This window comes from Prionailurus viverrinus, chromosome D1 (genome assembly GCF_022837055.1).
Source record: "Prionailurus viverrinus isolate Anna chromosome D1, UM_Priviv_1.0, whole genome shotgun sequence".
Classification (NCBI taxonomy): domain Eukaryota; kingdom Metazoa; phylum Chordata; class Mammalia; order Carnivora; family Felidae; genus Prionailurus; species Prionailurus viverrinus.
The window spans coordinates 81,618,456-81,641,025 of NC_062570.1; the positions used below are offsets into that span (position 1 = coordinate 81,618,456).

General features: G+C 37.4%; 1 protein-coding gene across 1 annotated transcript in view; it reads left to right on the forward strand.

Moving 5' to 3' along the window:
• ANO3 (anoctamin 3) overlaps nt 1-22,570 on the forward strand; it is a 434,362-nt gene that overhangs the window by 364,401 nt on the left and 47,391 nt on the right. The window contains exons 16-18 of the mRNA XM_047823497.1: nt 16,930-17,012; nt 17,434-17,574; nt 18,076-18,240. Of these exons, the coding sequence (XP_047679453.1) occupies nt 16,930-17,012; nt 17,434-17,574; nt 18,076-18,240 (389 nt within the window). The remainder of the gene's footprint in view (nt 1-16,929; nt 17,013-17,433; nt 17,575-18,075; nt 18,241-22,570) is intronic.

Below are 22,570 nucleotides of genomic sequence, written 5' to 3' on the forward strand. Positions count from 1 at the left end.
GAGAATGGCCACACAATCCTGAGTAATCCTGAGAGCCTTCACGTTTAAGTAGTTTCCATCTTGTGTTCTCTTTGCTTTTACTCTCAATTTAGAAGCTGAAGAGTTTCAGAAGTGCCCGGGCAATGCTTGATTAAATACGGGAGTTGAATAACAACCTGGCATGCTTCCTTCACTTCCTTCCACGGCTTATGAAAGGGAGCCGAGTGAAACTGTAGTTTCTGGGATATTCTGCACACCAGTATTTGGGGGCCAGCGCCAAGGCCCGTTGAGCTCAGTATGCCTAAGTTTCATGCTTAGTTTCTGTTGTTCAAGGAGATAGGTTTCCAACTGCTGAGAGAGAAAATGAAACTTTAGCTGGAGTACAGGAGCTTCAAATTGAATGCAAAGAATCTACCCAGTTAATTGGCCCGGGAAAGAACAAGGTAACGCTATAGTTTTAAATTTTCTGAAGCCCAAAGGCCCCTTCAAAGTTTCATTAGGAATTAAGCCAACCCCTAAAAAACATTCCCTCAAAAGATATTTAAGCTGTATCTGCACTGGTATGAAGAAAAGCAAGTTAAATTAAATCAAGCAACTGGTTACTGAGCAATAGCTTAATAGAATTCATTTGGTTATTTTCAGATTAGTCAGTTACTAGGAAAAAATCCAACTGAAAAAATATTTTATGTCTATTGAGAGAACTGAACATGATTTGGCAGGATTGGGTGTGCCATACCCGTAGGGATTTTCCTAGATATGTGTATGAATATCATTACCACTTTCTGACTTGACCATAGTAATTATGGCCTATACCAGGCATGGAAATTATAAGGTACTTCTGCTATACCTGTCTGCTTTCACTGTGTAAGAGTCAAAGTCATCTCCCATGACCCTCTTTTCTGGAGACTCTATCTATGGCCTCAGAATCCTCTTCATCACCGCTCTCCTGACAGCCATCACCAATTGATTAAAATGACCCTGGATGTAAACCCTATTTACCCCTTCCTGTCATGAGCACATCTGGAAGTAAAGTCATAACATAAAAATAATGCATATATTTAACACCTCAGTGGTTACTTAGCTCACTTGGTTGTGATCAGAAATCTTTGTGAAATCACCTGAGTTGGAGTTAAAATGTAATTTCTTGCCAAACAAACAAGTCTCCATGAGATACATTTCCAGGTATACACCATGTTCTAGGTAAGACCAATCCCATTTGGCCCTCGTTTCTCCAGAGGGACTCAACAGCCGTAAGAGACAATTAGCTGGCACTTTTATTAGCCAAGCCAGCTGAGATGACACATTGTGTGATGCCCTACCTATTTTTTTTTGTACTAACCTACTATGGTACCTTTCATCTGGCACTCTCCAATTGCTTCCCACCCATTAAGTCTCATAATATATACTGGAAGAAGCAAACCTTTGTTTGTCTGAAATGGTAGAACTGATAACAAGTGGAGTTTCTAGAACACGAAGTTACATTATTGTCACCGATGGGTCTGAAAATGGAACCAGAATGTAGCTTGGGACCATGCCTCAAATAAAATTAAAAGATTGCTCTGGATCCAAAATATAAAAAAGATATTTTATTTGTATAAAAAAGATATATACAAATCCTATAGCATCACATGCCTGATGCTGATGTCACACATAGGAAATTTTTTGCAATAGATCATTAATAGCAGGTTCTGAGTTTGAAACAAGATATAAATTGAATTTATGTTTTGTCTCTCCCTAGGGGCATGGGCACTTTAAGAAAAAGAAATACTTGAATAATAATTAAACAAGCAGCATCATGGTTATATTATTTGAGGATAATTTAATGATATTCTTCAGAGATACAATGGAAATTGATGACTGGGAAATTCCTTATGGTTGATAACACTAACAATTGTTTAATATAAGCCTATTTTTTCTTCCTGAGTCATATGGCATTATAATATGATCTTCTTCATTTAACTGTATCTTTATGGAAAGATTAAGTGCTCCATTTTGTTGCTAAGGACATTCTACAACAATGTCCTTTGTTAAGTTGAAGTTGTGACATAGCATATACATATATGCAGGTGTACATACTTGTATGCATACTTACATAAACCGGGAGCTAGGGAAGGTTGTAAACACCCGATTTAAGAAAACCCTAATAAATCGGGGCGCCTCTCCCCTGCCAGTTCCATCAAAGGGAAAAAAAAAACAGAAAGAGAGTGGGGGGTATTGCTAAAAGATGACGGAAACAATTTAAAAACAAACACTACCTCCTTAGAGCATTACCACTGCCGGCATGGTCTGCCTATATTACCAGGCTTTATAAGCATAAGGTAGCCCTACTGAATCTTTATTCAGTGCCAGAACTCTGAGGCTGTCCCTCTGGCTGGGTACTCCTGGCTCATAATCACCAAGAGAGCAGCATGCATGGTAGGAAAGGCTCAAGATACCAAGTCATAATTTCCTTGTCGAATCCTGGTTTTGCTACTTAGTGGTTTCATGAGCTAGCCTGATCACCATCATATTTCTCCAAGACTGCTTTCTTATTTGTAAAATAGAAAGAGTGCCACCTACCTCCTAGTCACCTGTGGGGAGTCGATGAGATAAGGTAGGGAAAGTAATTCTGCATTACCTGACACTTAGTAGGACTCCATTGGTCCTAACTATAATAATTTTTGTTTAGAGATGGTAGAAATTAAAGATTCAACACCAATGAGAATAGAAGTCGAGATGATTCCAACTAAGCATGGAAACATGCTGAATTATTTTGTGTTCATGTCCATACCTTGGCACATAGTAAATATACTCAGTAAATGATAATTGGATGAAAATGAAATAATTTTGCTCCAATTTTAATTGATTTTTTTTTTCCTGACAGAGAGGCTTTCCACGGTCACCTTATAAAGTCTACGATCCTCCTTTCTTGACCTATTCTATCTCCTTTCCCTGCATTATTTTACCCATACCACTTATCGCCATTTAACATCCCCTATATCTTATTTTTGCTCTTTATTGTCTGTTCCTGTACTAGAAAACTCATGAAAGCAAGCATTTTTTGTCTGCATTCTCAATTGCTTTATCCACCGAGCTAGAGTAATTCCTTTAACAGACTAAATTCTCAACAAATGTATAAATGAATGAATTAAATAAGTATATAAACAAATGAATATAATTAACAATAACAAAAACAGTGAAAATAGTAAGCATAAGACATCTGCAAACTCACTTTTCCTCTACCTAGGATATTCTTCCAATTGTTGGCTCATTCAGATATGAAATCTGCTTTCTTTTTTCACTTGAGGATAGTTCTTGGCATCTTTGTATGATTGTACATGTACATTATTGAACAGTTTGCTTCAGCAAGCAATAAGAGTTGGTGGATAATTTGTGAGAAAAGTTCATTTTAACTATGTGTTCATAAATCTTTTGTTGTAGCAGGTGAGAGTGTAGACGTTATTGCACAAAAGTGTAGATAATTGTGGGTAGATGTGGTTTGGTGGGTAATTTTTTTCTGTATACTTTTTTTTTGATGTTTATTTATTTTGAGAGAGAGAGAGAGAGAGAGGGCATGATGAGCAGGGGAAGGACAGAGGAACAGAGAGAGAGAATCCCAAGCAGGCTCCAGGCTTTCAGCCCAGAGCCCAATGTGGGGCTCAAACTCACAAACCGTGAGATTATGACCTGAACTGAAATCCAAGAATATGATGCTTTTAACAGACTGAGCCACTCAGGCACCTCAGTACACCTTATTTATAATAATGAGGTAGACAGCAAAATTGCAACTGAGAGTGTTAGGAGTGTATGTGCTAGATGTTAAAAGAGAAAAGAGAAGGTATGACAGCATGGCACAACTCCAGTCAAATCATTAATTTAGGGGAGCCTGGGTGGCTCAGTCGGTTAAGCGTCGACTTCGGCTCAGGTCACGATCTCGCGGTCCGTGAGTTCGAGCCCCGCATCCGGCTCTGTGCTGACAGCTCAGAGCCTGGAGCCTGTTTCAGATTCTGTGTCTCCCTCTCTCTCTGACCCTCCCCCATTCATGCTCTGTCTCTCTCTGTCTCAAAAATAAATAAACGTTAAAAAAAAAATTAAAAAAAAATCATTAATTTAAAAGAAATCAACTCCCTGCAGCATACCTATGTTTTCCTCCAGTGATGCTGGTGTGCGTGAATACAGATAGACAGGATACAGATGGAGCGTTGGTTTTAACTAGGGTCTGATAAAACTATGAGTTTATGATAAGCTGAGACAAGAGTCAGAACCCTGAGGGTATACACAAGTGGGTGAGTATAATGGCAGACGATTAGAATCATAAAGAAGAAAGTGAGGGCACAAGGGGAGGAAAGGACCGTCAAAATATAATGGGCTGAGAACTGAAAAATCTTGGCCAAGAGTCAATGGATTGAAAATCTGAGTCAAAGGATTATTGGAATTGGAGGTTTTGGAGAGTAAGCTAGGAGGATGGAGCTGATAATTGGAGATTTTAGAGAGTTTGCAGTCATTGATCAAAAGTATGCTATGGGAGTACATGAGTGAAATAGAGTAGGAGAAAACAACTTTTAAGATAGAGCCAAGGTCCTAGAAAGATGATCTGTGTATATTGCAATTTCAAAGAATTATTTTAGGGGTCCTGTTGAAAGATTTACACTGAGCCAAGAATTTAACAATCTTTAGAAAAGCTAGAGAAGTGTCCAATGGTAGGTGACATCCACTAGGAGAGGTAGTAGAAAGTATGGATTGATTAATGTGAGACTCAAATCTGTGAACCTTTAACGAGGAGGGAGAGGAAATGGTCTTGAAGCAGCAACGAGGAGCAAGAAATTCACCACCTCATCTTCAGCCCCTATTAGTATGGGAGACAAATAGCTATTACCTGAGAATGCTGCATGGAAATTAGGGTTTCAGGGTTGTCCCAGGTTTCGGTTAGAGCAAGAAGGTGAGGGGACACAAAAGACATTACTGTTGATGACTTTGAACACAAGAGGGTATAGTGAAAGTATCTCGGAGTGTTGTGAAAGAATAGGAGATCATCACAAAGGCGATGTCTGTTGCCCTAAAACAAGAGAACCAAAATTGGAGGGTTAAAGGATGATCTGGAATCCCGGTCTTCTTTAGGTAACTGATATGAACAGAGTTAAGGTGCACGGTGATGGGACCCAATTGTGAGTGATGACAGGAGAAAAGGTGGATGTGTAGGATACAGACATAGGGGCATCTTGCCGAGATGGAGAGTTCTGGGCTCCCTCTATACTTGTGCTCATAGAAGAGTTCTGAAGTGAAGCCTCTTATGCCTAGCACCCCAAATGACTGCTCAACCTTGCAAGTGGCAACCTGCTGGAAAATGGTATTGCTGTCTCTAACATGTACATTCTACTCTGTTGTGTAAGAAGTGCTGCACAGCGGATTCATTCCTGGATGGAGGAGTATACCATTAAACAAGTTTCTTTCTTTCAGAGCCTTGATTTCATTACAGGGCCTTATCACTTTAGATGACTGTTGCTCCGTTAATCAACTAGGCAATTTATTTTTATAAGGAGTTAATGAAGTTACAAAAAGGCATAAATATAATAAAAGGGAAAACTGGCAGATTCATAATATAACTTATTTTGCCACCTTTAGGAAAAGATCAATCTATTAATCCTTTCTTAAATATTAAGGCAGATAATTAGAAAATCCTGACATCTCTTTTTTTTTTTTTCTGGTTAGAAAGCTAGAATAGCTAAATAGGGGCGCCTGGGTGGCGCAGTCGGTTAAGCGTCCGACTTCAGCCAGGTCACGATCTCGCGGTCCGGGAGTTCGAGCCCCGCGTCGGGCTCTGGGCTGATGGCTCAGAGCCTGGAGCCTGTTTCCGATTCTGTGTCTCCCTCTCTCTCTGCGCCTCCCCCGTTCATGCTCTGTCTCTCTCTGTCCCAAAAATAAATTAACGTTGAAAAAATATATATATATTAAAAAAAAATTAAAAAAAAATAAAAAGAAGGCTAGAATAGCTAAATAATAACCATGGCAGCAACAGCACAGAGTTTATTTGCTGAGTATCCTCAGTGCTGAGCCACGACCTTGCAAGGGGCAGAGCGAGGAGAGAATGAAAGGCCGAGGCTAGGTCTGTAGACTCTGAAGAAGGTTCTCGATTTGCTTCTTGGCTCAGAACCCAGGGCAGAAGAAGAGGAAACTTATCCATTACCTGAAGGGAATTCCGAAATCAAGTTCACGGATAGCAAATAACAATGACAAGTGGATTTTTCATCCATTCAAAGGACTCTAAGCCCCTTAAACACTTTGAAGAGAACAATGAAAACATGTTACGTTTAACGAAGCTGACAGTTCCTAGGAGCTCTTAGCTACAGAAAAAAAAAATGTGCAAATCAGGTCAGAACCCTTAAAGAAGGACACCTAGGATCATTGAAAATCCCCTCCTTTGAAGGAGTGTTTGAAATCAGTAACCCTGGCTTAGGAGTCAGAGTGACCTGGGGTACAGAGTCAAGTTCATCTGGGAGGAGTAAAATAGCAACCAAAAAATCATTTCTTGTACATGAAGCTGTTGTGAGGTTTTAATAAGTTCACATGTGTGAAACATTTAGCAGGATGGCTGGCACATATGTGTGTGATACATTGCAGGTATTCATGAGAAGAAGGCACACAATTTTCAAAGCTATTCTAAGAAAATAATACAAAAATACGAATACAAAATAAGGTATGAAAGTAACTAACCTGGGAAAAAATCACAAATTTTCAAATTAAAAAAATCTTCAAATACATAACATAAAAATCCAGAAGGGTAACAATATTTTAATTAACTGCCCACATGCTTTTTGCTCTACATTTTTTGTCTGTGTTTTATGAAAGTACCTTTTAATATGACATTTAAAAAATATTCCATAGAACGTGTAGAAGAATAATGCAGTCTTTCCTCTTCCTGTAGCATGGTTGATTGATAGTCTTTTCTATTGATAGTTTTGAAAAGTTTATTTCAGCTTTAGAACTCATTATCGGTAATGTCATGTATTTTTAATATTGTGGCAAATTTGAAAGTGTCTGAGATGTGTTTCACATATGAGTTGGAAATGTAAACATAATTTTCCATGGCATATTTTCTAGCTCCTGTACTTCATATCTTATTTCTTTTGCATTATCAGTGCTGGACGCCATAGAGCACCTCTCCATACAACTCCTGGCCTGGCACCTGAAAGTGTCAGCATATGAAGGGGAAGGAGTTTCCCCAGAATTCATTGCTGTATTAAGATAGTTAATAATCTTGAAAAATTTATGGAAGTGCCTGCAAGCCACATAAATGTCTCTTGCTAAATCCAAACTAAATGTATCCCTGACTCAACAGTCAATTAGTCAACTGTGAAAAAACTCAGGGCCACTCTACCACCCAGTATTTGAAGAAGTCAGATTCTGGCTGCATATACAGGGAACTTTTAGACAAAATTATAAATATACACAATTCAGCTATTCTTTGACTACTTCAATATTCGCTTGAATTGTGGATCAAGAAGCATTATGCTTGTTTGTGCATGTCTGTCTCCACAAATTCAGATATAGTTTTCCAATAAAACAATATATCTTTTCAGATAATCAAGTGATAAGCATGTATCAAAATCTTATTAGAGTTTTACTGCACAGGAAAAGTCCTCTAAGAGACCAATGCAGAGATTTCTGTGTTGGTAGAGGCAGTCAAAAGAAAAGAGAATGGTTAATAATCATTTTTAGGCTCCAAACAAAAACAAAAACATAAAGGATTTCAGGTCAAAGAACTTTAGACTCTTGATTGATGGAGCACTGAGTGGATGAGCAGTGAGCCTTCTCGAAGTTCTCCATCTCATTTAGATCTATGAGAAATTTGTTTAAAAATTTTCATCTGTGCTGCTAATTTCTTCCCAGAAGGATGCTGCAAATTATATAGCTCAAAAATTTCTATCCCAAACCATATTTGGAGTCATTTTGCTGTTGGCAAGAAAAAGGTCAACGTTCGATTTGGATTTGGATTTCAGCCAAATGTCTTCCTTAGGTAACTTAACCTGCAAGAGCTTCAATTTGCTTATCAACTGAATGAGATCAATAACATTTTAATTTACCTGGGTTGTTGGGGAAATGATATTGGTTAATTTAAAAATAGCAAGCACAAAGTCTGGGACAATGTAAGTGCTCAGTAAATGCTAGTTCTCTTCCTCTTTGGGACTATGATGCAACACGTTTTCCTTTTTTTTTTTTTTTTTTTTTTGTATACTCTCTTTAGGAATAGACAAATGGACTCTCAAAACCAATAAGTTTTGAATTAAAATATTTACTCTAGAAGCAATTTTACAGTCTTAAACTCAAAAGAAGAAAAAGGACAGACAGTATGTTGTTTGCTAGGTTATGGGCAAAAGATGAAAAGTATGTGGAAACTGATTATGACTGAATTTGTGAATCAATTTAAATATAAAGAGTGACAATATCTTTATTTTTCTTGCAGAAAGATATACAATATGTTTCAATTTTATAAAGTATATTTTATATTGTATATCTTTTATGCAGTAGAAACCAAGAACTTTGTCTATATATAAAATTTCCTCTGTATGACAATAGAATATTGAAAAAAATTGGTTATTAAAATTTGTTATACAATTAAAATGAATTAAGCATAGTTAGACCACTTACAAACTGCACCTCATTTAATTCTTTCATCACCCCTATGAAGATGATTTTACTACTCTCAAAGTTGTGAAAATGGAGAGTTATCGTTATTTAAGCTTCTGTCCCAGTCATTTGTCACACAATTAGAAAGGCATATAGGCAGCTTGCAAACCCAGAACATGCCTACTCCAAACCACATTCTTTGTCTAGCACCACATTGCCTTTCCTAGGTGTTTTTGTTTTTTGTTTTTTGTTTTTTTTTTTGAAGATCACTGTAACTTGATCAAGAAGATAAATTTTGTTGTGTTTATTATAAAAATGAAGTTAGTAATTTCTTTAAAAACAATTTTTTAAGGTTTATTTATTTATTTTTGAGAGGGAAAGAGAGACAAAGTATGAGCAGGGGAGGGGGAGAGAGAGAGGGAAACACAGAATCTGAAGCAGGCTCCAGGCTCTGAGCTGTCAGCACAGAGCCCAATGCGGGGTTTGAACTCATGAACTGTGCGACTGTGACCTGAGCTAAAGTCCAGCGCTTAACCAAGTGACCACCCAGACACCCCACTCATTTCTTTTATGCTGGCTGTCATTTGGGGCACCTGGGTGGCTCAGTCGGTTAAGCGTCCAACTTTGGCTCAGGTCATGATCTCACAGTTTGTGAGTTCGAGCCCCGCATTGGGCTCTATGCTGACAGCTCAGAGCCTGGAACCTGCTTCAGATTCTGTGTCTCATTCTCTCTCTGCCCCTTCCCCACTTGTTCTCTCTCTCTCTCTCTCTCTCTCTCTCTCTCTCTCTCTCTCTCAAAAATAAATAAAAATGTAAAAAAAAAAACCCACAATTTTATACTTGCTGTCATTCACTGGTCATGCCAAGCACGGTTCTGAGTGAACTCTACCCAATTCCTGAGGGAAATTGGAATTATAAGGGAAAGGCAAATTTTTAACACTGTTTAGGGCTCCTGCACTAGCTTAAAATGAATGCAGACCTTAGTTCTGGATCACTTGGTTGGAGGCCACAAGCTATTTCAGAGATTAACTGGTCAGGTATCCTGTCTTGGTGAAGCTTTCCTGGGGAGGTCAGGCCAGCACATGAAGGGGTGTCAGGCATTTCAGAGACTCAGTTATGAATTTGTTTTTTCTTTTTTCTTTTTTTTTTTTAATTTTTTAAAAGTTTTATTTATTTTTGAGACAGAGAGAGACAGACAGAGTATGAGTTGGGGAGGCGCAGAGAGACAGAGACAGACAGACAGTATCTGAAATACGCTCCAGTCTCTGAGCTGTCAGCACAGAGCCTGTTGCAGGGCTTGAACCCAGGAACGATGAGATCATGACCTGGGCTGAAGTCAGAGGCTTAACCAACTGAGCCACCCAGGCACTGCATGTTTTTTTCTTTTTTCAGTCATAAATTAACAACCAGTGTGACCATACCTTTGGGTACATACCAGTCATAAATACACTGTTCAAGAAAAATACTTTGGATGGAATTACCAAAAATTTAATTATAGCTGTTTATCAATGGTGAGAGTGTAGATGACTTTTATTTCCTTCTTTCTTTTATTTTCTTCATTCAGCATATATTTCTTGAAAGCTTCATATAAAGCAGGCACTGCTACACCTCTGTTTCAGAAGTGAACCAGGCAAGGTGCTGGTCCAGTTATTTGTGCTGGTATTTTTATATTTGTAATCAGAAAATGTCCAGCAGAATTGGGAAATTTAAGTGTATCAAATAGTTGAATGGTAAGATGAAGAAAGGGCCTAAAAGAAATTAGTCCTGTGCTTGAAATGGTTATTATATTTTAGAAAACTATGCGGCAAATGCTGACGAGTTTTTCTTTGTGTGGACTCCCAATTTTATAGCAAGTCAATTGAAAGTATCCATTTAAATTTGAACAAATGCTACTATAATGTGTATACATAAATGCCAATACCATATTGAGTGACAGAAGAGGTAGCTTTAGAGGGACTCTTCACATCAAAAAGTATGCTCTGGTCAAAATTGTCGTGGGAGTTCTCGTGGCATCTTAATATAACATGTTGCTGTTTCTGTGTATATTCTTACTTCTAAATGCATTTTCCTGGAGGAAAACCTATCAAGCCTGATTTTAGGAATTGGTGAAGACTGTCAGTGCTTAGGGTTCCAATGCTGGCCTTACCATGTTCTTAGAACCTAGTTGTTTGTTGTTTTCTTTTCTACTTAGTGTTGTTAGAGAGGAAGAAGGAGGGGAGGGAAATTGGAAGTAAAGTTAAAGAGAGACGTGATGGCCTTAGACAAAGAGGAAATTTAACAAGACAAGCAAGTCCTGACTAACCAGTTCCCAAGGCACAGTGTCAAGTACAGTTCAGTCCAAATCTTGTCACTTCCACATATTTATAAGGTCTTTCTATTGATTAGCCTACTTTATAGTTATGTAAAGAACTCCATGAACTATATTTTTTGTAAGGTGCTAAGGCGGGGAGGCGGGGGAGAAAGTAGCTTTCTCTGGGCATGGACACACCAAGTGTTCCACATTCGAGGCCCTTCTGCTAATGGTAGAACCTGTTCTGTGAGGTTTCTATTTCTACCTCATGTATAGTGATGTTGCAATCCTCTATGGGAAAGGCACATTATGCTTGAGGATGTTACTGAAAATAAATCTGGGGAGTGGAAGAGAGTCTTTAGTGGTACTTGGATGTTATCTACATTGGCGATCTCAGAAGTGTTGCTCTGATAAACTGTTGTTTCAGCGGGTCTTCTTTCGAGAAGGCTTTAAATCTTTATCTCTTCTGATGAAAACAATACTTGGAATTCCTTTTTGCTCTCTGTATTCAGACATATTTAACTTCCTTTGTGCTGGGGATTGACCTCTTTCCCCTGCTCCTTCTCCATGAGCTCCTACCCCCTGAATGTAGTGAAGTCGTTTTTAAAGCTTTTTAAATAATAATTGTTCCAAGTCAAATTGAACTTAATTGCTTAATATATAAAACAGGTATAGAAGGGACTTCTCTATGGGACTCTCTTCGCATATCTCCATGGAGCATCATTTGAAAACCTCTGGAATAATGGAAAGAGCACTTAACCAGAAGTTGGAGTCACAATCACTGGATTCCACTCAAAAATTCAGATCAGGGGCACCTGGGTGACTCAGTCAGCTAAGCTTCTGATTCATGGGTTTCAGTTCAGGTCATGATCTCATGGTTCATGAGTTAGAGCCCCACACTGGGCTCTGTGCTGACAACGTGGAGCCTGCTTGGGATTCTCTCCCTCCTCTCTCTCTGCCCCTCTCCACACACACTCTCTCTCTCTCTTACTCACTCAAAATAAATAAGCTTAAAAATTTTTTTTTAATTCAGTTCAATGTAACATTAACTGAGTATGTCAGTGTGCCAAACACTAAAAATGCTAAGGAAGAAAGAAACTCTAGAAACTTCACTTCTAAGTGTAGATGAAAGCAGATGTAGAAGAAGGTAAAGTGTTGTAGATGCTTTGGCAGATTTCTAGACAAGGTCAGTGATGCTTGTCAACCACTCTGGGCCTTGTTTTCTGAAATTTGAAATAATGGAGAAAACTACATACAGAATCTAACCTCTTTGAGATGCTTAACTTTACGATTCTGTTACTCTGTGCCATTGGATTTAGATCACAAAGGGAAGCCACTGGAATTGGACCTGAGGAAATGGAAATTCAAGATGCAGCCTGTGTATTTTAAAATTTTTTTAAGTGGAGGAAACTGTCACTATAGTCAGAGGCAGGAGTAAAAAAAAATAAACACAATGTATACTTGCCGAGGGACAGAATTATGCCACATCATCCTCAGCTTTTCCATAATATTCCTCCTACCTCCATGACTCATGTGAAAGCTGACTTTGCCCTGATAACAAAATGCCCTTCTCCAATGGAGGCCTCTTATCTTCCTCCCCCATCTGCAACCCAGTTTCACAGGACCAAGAGGAAGAGTTGATAAACTCTACACACAGAAGGGTAAAAAGAACATAGGTGGTTGTACAACTTGTACAATGTATACTTTGCAGGAAATAAAACTGCTCTATAATCCATTTCCCACAGACAATTAGTGTTAAAACCTGGCATATTTTCTTTTGGGCACTATGTATATATAACTATAATATATCTGATTTATCTAGCTACTTATCATATATACACAATATATATACACATATATATACAATATGCTATAACTTTCTATAACTTCATCAACATCTATATTTGTATTGACACTTTGTTCTAGGTGAAATTATTTTTCCTTTATACATTTTCATGTTTAAAGTATTTTCACTTTTACATTGAGAAACTTTAATATACTCCCTGTCCTCTTTACCATCTCACGGTCTCTGCCACCCTGCTCATTCTGAGCCATTGTTCCTTTGTCCTTCCACATGAGTGCATGCCAAAATTTTCACCACCAATTACAATAAAATTATGAATATTTGCTTGTCACTTTCATGGCTTATACTCTTTTAGAAGTCACTGATTAGAAAACTCCTAATTCTTCTTGAAATTCCCATACCAGTTATTTAATCCTGAACTAGATGCCAGTTCATCCTCTCATTCTCTACTATCAAGAGATACTCAACACCCAAAGAACAAACAACCCACTTAAGAAATGGGCATGGGGCACCTGGGTGGCTCAGTCGGTTAAACATCCGACTTAGGTTCAGGTCTTGATCTCGAAGTTCGTGAGTTCAAGCCTCGCTTCAGGCTCTGTACTGACAGCTCAGAGCCTGGAACCTGCTTCACATTCTGTGCCTCCCTCTCTCTTCCCCTCCCCTGCTCATGCTCTCTCTCTCTCTCTCTCTCTCTCTCTCTCTCTCTCTCTTCTCTCTCTCTCCCCCCCCCCCCCCAAATAAGTAAACATTATTAAAACTTAAAAAAATATAAATGGTCAGAAGACCTTGGGGCTTCCGGGTGGCTCAGCCGGTTAAGCGTCCGACTTTGGCTCATGTCGTGATCTAGAATTTACTTTTTAGAATTTACTTTTTAGTGTAGGAGGCAAAATGTGAGCCAGTGGGACATATCTTGCTGATGGCTCAGGGCAGTGTGGTGGTTTATTTGATTATGTATTATTGAAGTTTGAGTGCGTTTAGATGGACTGAGCACTTTGCAGTTTATGGTAAGTCTCAGTCTTTCCTGCTGTGTTTATATTAGGCCACACACCTGTACCTACTTGAAAGGACCTTGAGGCCACTTCAGCAGGATGCTTCCGCTCCACCCTTTTTCTCAGGTCTTGGCATATGTAAATACCCTTTCTTCTTTCCATGGCTATTTGATATAGTTGTGTCAGGGTACCATGCAAGCCTTCCTAAGGTTCAGCCTACTCTTCAGGTCCCATCTAATTGCCCAAGTTCATAATTTGGGTTTTGCATCTGCTCTGAAATTGGCTGTACAATGAGATACGGTCTTCCCAGAATCCCGCTTCCTTTTCAGGCCCTCACTCAAGCTCAGAGCCTCCTGCTGTAAACCTGGGGGAAACTTCAGGATTGTCGTAAGAATCAAGCCCATTGATATTTTTTATCACCTGGTATTTCAAAATTTACTTACTTTCTAAAATATGGTCTTTTGGTCTTTTGAGGTATAATTTACATGCAATGAAATCTCCATAGATATGTTTTGATCACTTTCGAAAATGACAAACTTTTATAGCCACCTCTCCTATTAAAAGTATGGAATATTTCAGGGCTCCTAGATGGCTCTCCTGTTAAAAGATGGAATATTTCAGGATGCTCCTAGGTTAAGCATCCGACTCTTGTTTTCAGCTCAGGTCACGATCTCACAGTTTCATGTGTTTGAGCCCTGCATCAGACTCTGCACTGATGGTGAAGAGCCTGCCTGGGATTCTCTCTCTCCTCTCTCTGCCCCTCCCCTGCTCATGCTGTCTCTCTCTCTCTCTCTCTCAAAAATAAATAAGTAGACTTTAAAAAAATAAATGGAATATTTTCATCACCTCCAGTAGTCCTCTCATACCACCTGTCAGTCATCCTAGCCTCAGAAGCAACCACTATTCCAATTTCCAAAGTTAGCTAATTTTATTAATTTTGTTTTTATTAAGTTTAGTAGGAGTTAATAAGTAGTACTTTCCTTCCTTCTTTGATATTTGGTATACTGATAAATTGCATGACCTCCTTCTAACTAAAAAATTTTTTAAGTGAGAATATTGATTCACTTGAGTTTAAATAATTTGTGAATAAAATGAATATATCTCAAACTGAGAATGGATCTTTAACACGAAGCCTAGTTTATCCCAAGGACAAAGATTTGTGAAAGTTAAAATTACACCAAAGCCAGTCTTCACGCTCACAAAAACCAAGATTACCTTTATTTCTTAGATTTTCTGGGAGATGCTTCTAGGCAGAGTTTTGCTGGGAAGATACATTAGGAAATGACCACGTGACACATTTAAACTTTAAACCTTGACTGAAGTCAGTAATAATTAGAATTTTATTGCACATTCTGTGTCATGTTCTGTATGAAAGACTTTAAGTCCTAGGCTTATAATCACTTCATATCATAGCTGCCTATTTTAACACAATGCTTTTCTTTCTTCAGTTTTCCTTCCATAATAAGTTATTTCTCTGTGTCTCTCCTTCAGTGTACTTCCTCTATATCCTACCTATGTTTTAAGTTCTAGATCTCCCTGTTGGTAACAGTAATCATGGCCAAATCTTTTTATAGCAGATCAAGTATTTGGAAATCTTCATTTATCTTCCTGTCAATGCGCTTGGCTATCTCGATTCTTTTAGCCATACTTCCTCTTATAAAACTGTATAGAAAATCAGTATATAACATATAGAGTAGGACTGGGGAAAAAATTAAAGCCATAAAGACTGTATGGACAATAACTAGCAAGAGTTTCAGTCCCGACTCTATAATTTATTAGCTATGTGTTTTTGGACACAGTAAATTCATACCTTTGTTTCAAAAGTCTGATGAGAGTAATACCTGCCATATCTACTTGTGTTATGAAAGTAACAAAATTAGGGACACCTGGGTGAATCAGTTGGTTAAGCACCTGACTCTTGGTTTGGCTCAGGTCATGATCTCACGGTTTATTGGATTGAGCCCCACATTGGGCTCTGTGTTGACAGAGCGGAGCCTGCTTGGGATTCTCTCTCTCCCTCTCTCTCTGCCCCTCTCCCCACCTCATGCCTTCACTCTCTCTTTCTTTCAAAATAAATAAACTTTAAAAAAAAGCAAGTGACAAAATTAAATCATATGTGAGAAAGTGAGATATAAGATAATGTGATTATGAACATTGTATTTTCTAACCAATACTAGGGCTGATTTCTAATTATAAAGAAAAAGACAACAAAACCTCAGAATCATCTTCCCCTGGCATTCTTTTGCGAAGAAGGCAAGAGGCTGTATTCACAGATAGGAAAGAAGACCTCACTCCTTTGCTCTATCAACTGCTTGTGGTGGTGGTGGTGGTCTTTTCCCCAAAACACATGTTTCTATGTTTTTGCTGTAATTCTTCCTTCATTATAACTCTTACTACAATGTAAGTTAACTTTATTTAGATGACTGTCTCACTCTACCAGATAAGAAGATCCCTGAGGTTGGAGTTCCTTGCCCCTGATGAGAGAACAGCAAATGGATGGATGGATGGTTAGATGGATGAATGGTACCACAGCTTTTAAGAATGCATGTATGAGGTCTTAATGATGTCCACAAAGTCTTGAATGCTTGCTGTAAGATGAAGACCACTTACCAGAAAAAAATCAATCTTTTGCTTAATTGTTTACACAGAACATTCACATTATGGTTCAGGCATTTCTTTACTTTTTCCATGGAGGCCCCTGTAGTCCATGCTGAGTTCACCTAGAAAATGCATCCAAGTGTTTTCTCTGGTTTTTTTCTTTTCTTCTCCTTCCACCATGATAACATTGTGCTTTTCCTCTGTCTTTCCCAACTCATCCCTCTCTGGGTCCTGGAGGAGTAGCATCTAGTCTTTATTGTCATTCCTGGCTGGAGAAGCTGTTCTCTAGGTCTTTTAGATGATTTTGAATAAACATATACAAGTCAAAAGGGACAATATATATTTAGCTCACTAATATTGACCATCTCTTGTAGCATCACTTTGATAGGTCATACTAGCAAAGGTCTATGCTTATAATCCATTGAAAAAAATTACTTTCTAGGAGTTTATGCTGACAGTAATGTACAGAGACATGGAGGAAGGGGTGAGGGAAAAATAAAAGTCCATTTATATAAATACAATACAAGTTTAATTTGTTTTAATAATTTAACAATGCAGTGGAAATGCATTAATCCAAAAAAGAAAAGCAATGATGAAAGAATGTGATGTGGTTGGGTAAAGGGTAAATAATTAATAATAATAATAATAATTAATATTATCTGTAGCCACCGTCTTCTTGGAATTTTGGAAAAGGAGAAGAAGTACACTGACCTATACTTGGGACCTTATTGAATGGGAAGAAGAGGAGGTAAGATGTTATGAAACCAGGAGATAGAGAAACTAGGATAACACATGATGCAGAAAATTATTCACTGTCCTTAACATCCAAGCTGGAAGCAATTAAACACCATTAAATTTTCCCTTGGTGTTTTTTACTAACAACATTTCTTATTTCAGGAAGAGAAGAGAGCTCATTGATGGAGTTATGTAATTTTTTTCAAAGCACTTCCATGATATTTCCTAAAATGACATTACTGAAAAATTGTGCTAATTAATATATATGTTAGGGATTATCTGGAAAATAATTGGCATTTTATTTTTTTTTAAGTTGCTTCTTTTCCAAGACTTGCTATAAAAGTAAGCCAAAATCCAGGAATTTTGTATCAACCACTGGATGAATTAAAAAATTTATGACTTTGATATGTAGGTAACTTTAGTCTCTCTTCCAGGAAACACTTCGTCCCCAGTTTGAAGCCAAGTATTATAAGATGGAGAGAGTGAATCCCATTAGTGGGAAACCTGAGCCACATCAGCCTTCCTCAGACAAAGTCACTCGTCTTCTTGTTTCTATCTCAGGAATATTCTTCATGGTAAAGTATAACCATCAGTATCAGAATGTTGTTGGATTCCATGTTTAGAAGGAAGTTCTAAGATACCAACTTATTTTGCAACCTCAGAGTGCAAGAAACCATATCCAGCTCAATACCTTGGTACTACACACTATTAAACAAAATTAAAATCACGGAAAGTCATGAATTATTGCAAAGACAATTTGGGAATATCTTTAAATAAAACACTCTTTGAGAGAAACAAAAATCATCTAAGATAAAATGGATATTTTTGTGTTTCCCTGAAATTTATTAAGACTAAGCATTCCACTTGCAAGTGGAAATTTGAGCAACTTAAATCTTACAATATGTATTTTGACTCTAATGTAACTCAATCACTTAAAAGAAAAAAAAATGATGTATTCTTTCTTGGAAAAGGCAACTCCTTTAGCTCTGTGGGGAAAGTATATTAATCTATGGTATTGCTTTTGGTTTGTGAATTATGCAAAATATGGATGTCTCCTCTGGTCTCCCTTATTGTAGATTTCTTTGGTGATCACTGCAGTGTTTGCTGTTGTCGTGTATCGCCTGGTTGTCATGGAACAGTTTGCATCGTTCAAGTGGAATTTCATCAAACAACACTGGCAATTTGCAACATCAGCTGCTGCTGTCTGTATCAATTTTGTAATCATTATGGCACTGAATCTTGTAAGTGTTTACAGTTTTCAATAGGCAAAAAGGCATGGGTAGGGGAGAAGTCTGTTTCCTGCATGCTTGGATTGTATTTACAGGAATCCAAAATGAGACCAGCAATGCAACTCAGTTTAGCAGAAACAAAATTCATCTATGTGGTATGGATAATGGATTTTTTTAATTAAAATAAATAATGGTTGTACTGTCATCCTTGTCCTTTGAGTTTATAGTCTTGTTAGTGAAAACTTCCATTCTAGCGTGTCTAGTGTGGGCTAGAAAAGGTGCTATGCTCTTTTCATTCAAATAAGGGATTTTTTGGGTTCAAAAACCATTCCAAAAAACTGAACCTCAGTGGAGAATTTGTTACAAAGATATACAAAAATCTATTCGAAATAGAAAGCTTGTTATCTCCAAGGCTTAATGTGATATAGAAAATACCTACTCTATTTCTTTTTCTCTGGGTCTAAGCATTTTTCTCCTTCCTTCCTTCCTTCCTCCCTTGCTTCCTTCCTTCCTCCCCTCCTTCCTTCTTTCCTTCCTCCATCCTTCTTTCCTTCCCTCTTTCCTTCCTTCCTAATTTCTGTCCTTCCTTTCTTCTATCCACCCATCCTTTTTCTTTCTCTTTTCCTCTTCCTTCCTCCCTTCCTTCCTTCCTTCCTTCCTTCCTCCCTTCCTTCCTTCCTCCCTCCCTCCCTCCCTCCCTCCCTTCCTTCCTCCCTCCCCTCCTTCCTTCTTTCCTTCCTCCATCCTTCTTTCCTTCCCTCTTTCCTTCCTTCCTAATTTCCATCCTTCCTTTCTTCTATCCACCCATCTTTTTTCTTTCTCTTTTCCTTTTCTTTCTTTCTTTCTTTCTTTCTTTCTTTCTTTCTTTCTTTCTTCCTTCCTTTTTCAGTTCTTCTGTTTGCATGTCTACCCTCTTCTATCAAGAAATGTCTGCCTTTATTTAACCATGACCCATCTTTCTCTCATAGCCGCCAGGGATGCTGTGGTATTGCAATGATTTTATTATCTTCTTTGGCTCTAACTACATGACCATGTTGGTCAGGTTTCCATAGTCCGTTTAACTGAAATTATCTACTATTTCAATGTACTAATTTCTCAGAGAGAGCATCTGATTGGTTCAACATCATATCCACTGATTGACTTGTGACCTATATGGATGAGAGAACATTATTATGCCTAGGTCCACATTTTCAGCAAGGACTATGGGTGGGGTCCTATTTTCTCTGAAGACAGGAGGCACTGTTTAGCACACTTAGAATAATCTCTGTCCTTTAATTATTCCAACAATGACACAAGACCAGTATTCTCTCCATTATGTAAATAAGGAAACGGATTTGGAGAGTTTAAATAACTTGTCCTAGATCATACATATACTAAGTGTTAATGCTGATATATTTACATCATGAGATAATTTTTGTAGATATATGAGCAATATACAAATAACGATGTTGATATTATGTACAAGTAATGTGCATTTGGTTCCAAATATAGATTGACACAGATGCTTTGCGTGTTTAGACTGGAGAGGGCTAGGACCATTTAAAATAATCAGGAAAGATTTTCAAAGAAAAGTGAAAAGTGATTGTGATAAGTAAGTTTTAATGCAAGGATGATAGTTAATATTTCCTGCTGGGATCAGCTTTCTTCAGATTAATTTTTCTGATAGAAGGAAAATACTGTTTGCAGTCTCTCCAAATAAACCACATAATATATTTAATTTATGTCCTTGGCTCATACATTAAAGTAAATAATAAACACTGAAAAAAATATAATACGAAGATGGGGAGGCATGGATGGTAATGTATGTAAGGTACTATAGGTTGCACACTGCACAAGTGACTACATTAAAGGAGGAGCCATTCATGGCATAGATGTAGGTTTTTATATTTATGATTTTACTCTTCTGGTAGACAGTGAAAGATCTCGGTTCTAACAAAATCAATTGGTTATGACAATTTTACAGTAAACAAAGATTATTTGGATTGGCTTCATTATGTGAGGAAAAGGAGGCTAAATAAATGATGTGTTTATTTCTAGGGAACACAAGCAACCAACCAGTCTGGTCTTAAATTGACTTTGTTTTTTATTTTTAGTAGGTTAGTTGACATAAAAATGATTGTCCAGAGTCCTGCTATCTAGGATGACCTTACAGGCAAGTAGGGACATGGAAAACACTGAAGAATGAATGTTATCATAGTCGAAGCACAGAGGGCTTTGAGTAAAATGGGAAAGAAACCACACACTGCCCCTTAAATTGGTGGGGTTGTGATGGTGTATCAGAAGACTCCATGCAAAGAGGACAGGGTACTTATTCTGATGAGCCAAGAAAGAGCAGAAAGTGGATTGTCATTTGGGGAAATTCAACCCACAAATGTACAGAACCACAGAAGTGCATATTCTTTGTTCTAAGGGAATGGTAAGGGGTGTCTATAAAACATAAATTTATTGGAGAATGAAGAAAGAGAAATTAGAAAAGTAGATCAGTGCCTAGCTGTGGAGATCTGGAATAGCATGTGAATAATTTGGACATCATCTTTTTTTCTTTTTTCTTCTTGTGAGCAGTGGGGAGCCACTGGGTATTTGATATGTGAATAACCACTAATAAGTGTACCTAATAAGATACACTGACAGATACGAAAGACATTAAAATATTAGGATATTGTATTATGTAATCACTATACTGATAAATTTTAGAATTCTCAGGAAAAATGTCAGGTTCTCTGGGAAAAAAAGTATGTTCAAAACTCCTAAAAGTAAAAGTAGATATCCTGAGTACATTATCAAACATGGAAAAAATTGGAAAAATAATGATTACACAAAAGTAATGCTATGTCATCTAAAACACTGTATTAATAAGATGTTCTTTTGAATTTTAAGTAAAAAGATGATAATTTTCTGTTGTATAAATTAATCCCAAATTTAGACAAAGATGTAATGATTGATGAACAAACATAAACCTGATTTTAAAAATGTATCTGGCAAAGATAGTATCGAAAATCAAACTAATGAGCAATTACAGCTACACAGATAAAAATCCCAAGTATACATAAAAATGTTATCAGGAGTTATCTCTGAAAAGTACTGGTGATTATTTTCTTTACATATTGTCTAATGATAAACATAGTTTGCATTTTCATGTTTTTTTACAATAAGCTTATTTTCCATTAAAACTAGTGAAAGATAAATATTTGATATTAATTTCTGATATTTTAAAGAAATAATAAATGATGGCAGGCCAAGATTTATGTAGAAGGGTAGGTTTTTATTGTATTATTTAAAGTACTAAATATTGGCAACAGACCCCTTAAATGAGCAAAAATAAGAGAATATTAATTCAAGTTCTATATAATGGAACATAATATAACCAAGTAAAATGCTATTTTAATATTATTTAAGGACATGACATGCAGATACATACAAAGCATCTACAACTGCACTTGATTTCCATTAGAACATACCTGCATTTTTAAACTATAAAGGAATAACAATAAAATGTTGACACTGTAAGGAGTGGCAATAAAATGTGGTTATCTCTCAATAGTGGGATAATAATTTGATTTAGTGTAACCTTTTTGGTTCTTTCAAATATTTATATGTAGATTTTTACTTATAATCAGAAAAAAAGAATCTTCACTTTTAAAACATTCTACCATGGCATAAAATTTGGAACAAATTAGAAATGGAATGCACTTTATTTTTACTCTATATATGAGTCATCCATAAAACCACACCCACCCAGGTAGCAAACTTGGGTCACTTTTTGAATTTTGTCTTTCACTGCATAGAGAAAAGGTTTATCAGTGGCTGGGCCGCATGCCAGCACATGTGCGTGAGCGCCCGCGCGCGCGCGCGCACACACACACACACACACACACACACACACACACACTCTATTCCTTCTGTTCCCATGTGTGCCCCCTGCCCTTCCCCTGCCCTCTGAATACTGCCCAGGCTCTAATCACTTTGTGGTGTCTCTCCTCAGTTTGGTGTCTGAATAAAAAGCAGTGGACACAGGACAGAAGCAAAGCAAAGATTTGCACTTGACCTTTGTGATCCTAGCCATGCCACAAACATCTCTGAGCGTTCAAATGAGGGTGATAAAACTAACGCATAGGAGTATTGAAAGATTAAGTGAGATCTTCTAGTATGTGGATGGGTCTCAATAAATGTTAACCTTTTTCCTATTTGCTTCTCTTCAATATTTTAAAATTTTATTTCTGTTTACAAGTCTATATACACCCCATTGTCTTTATTGCAAAATACCAACATTTTCTTTAATGTTTCCCTTTCTTTTCATCTTTAAATGATAGAGCTTATTTATTAACCTTCAGTCCGATATAGG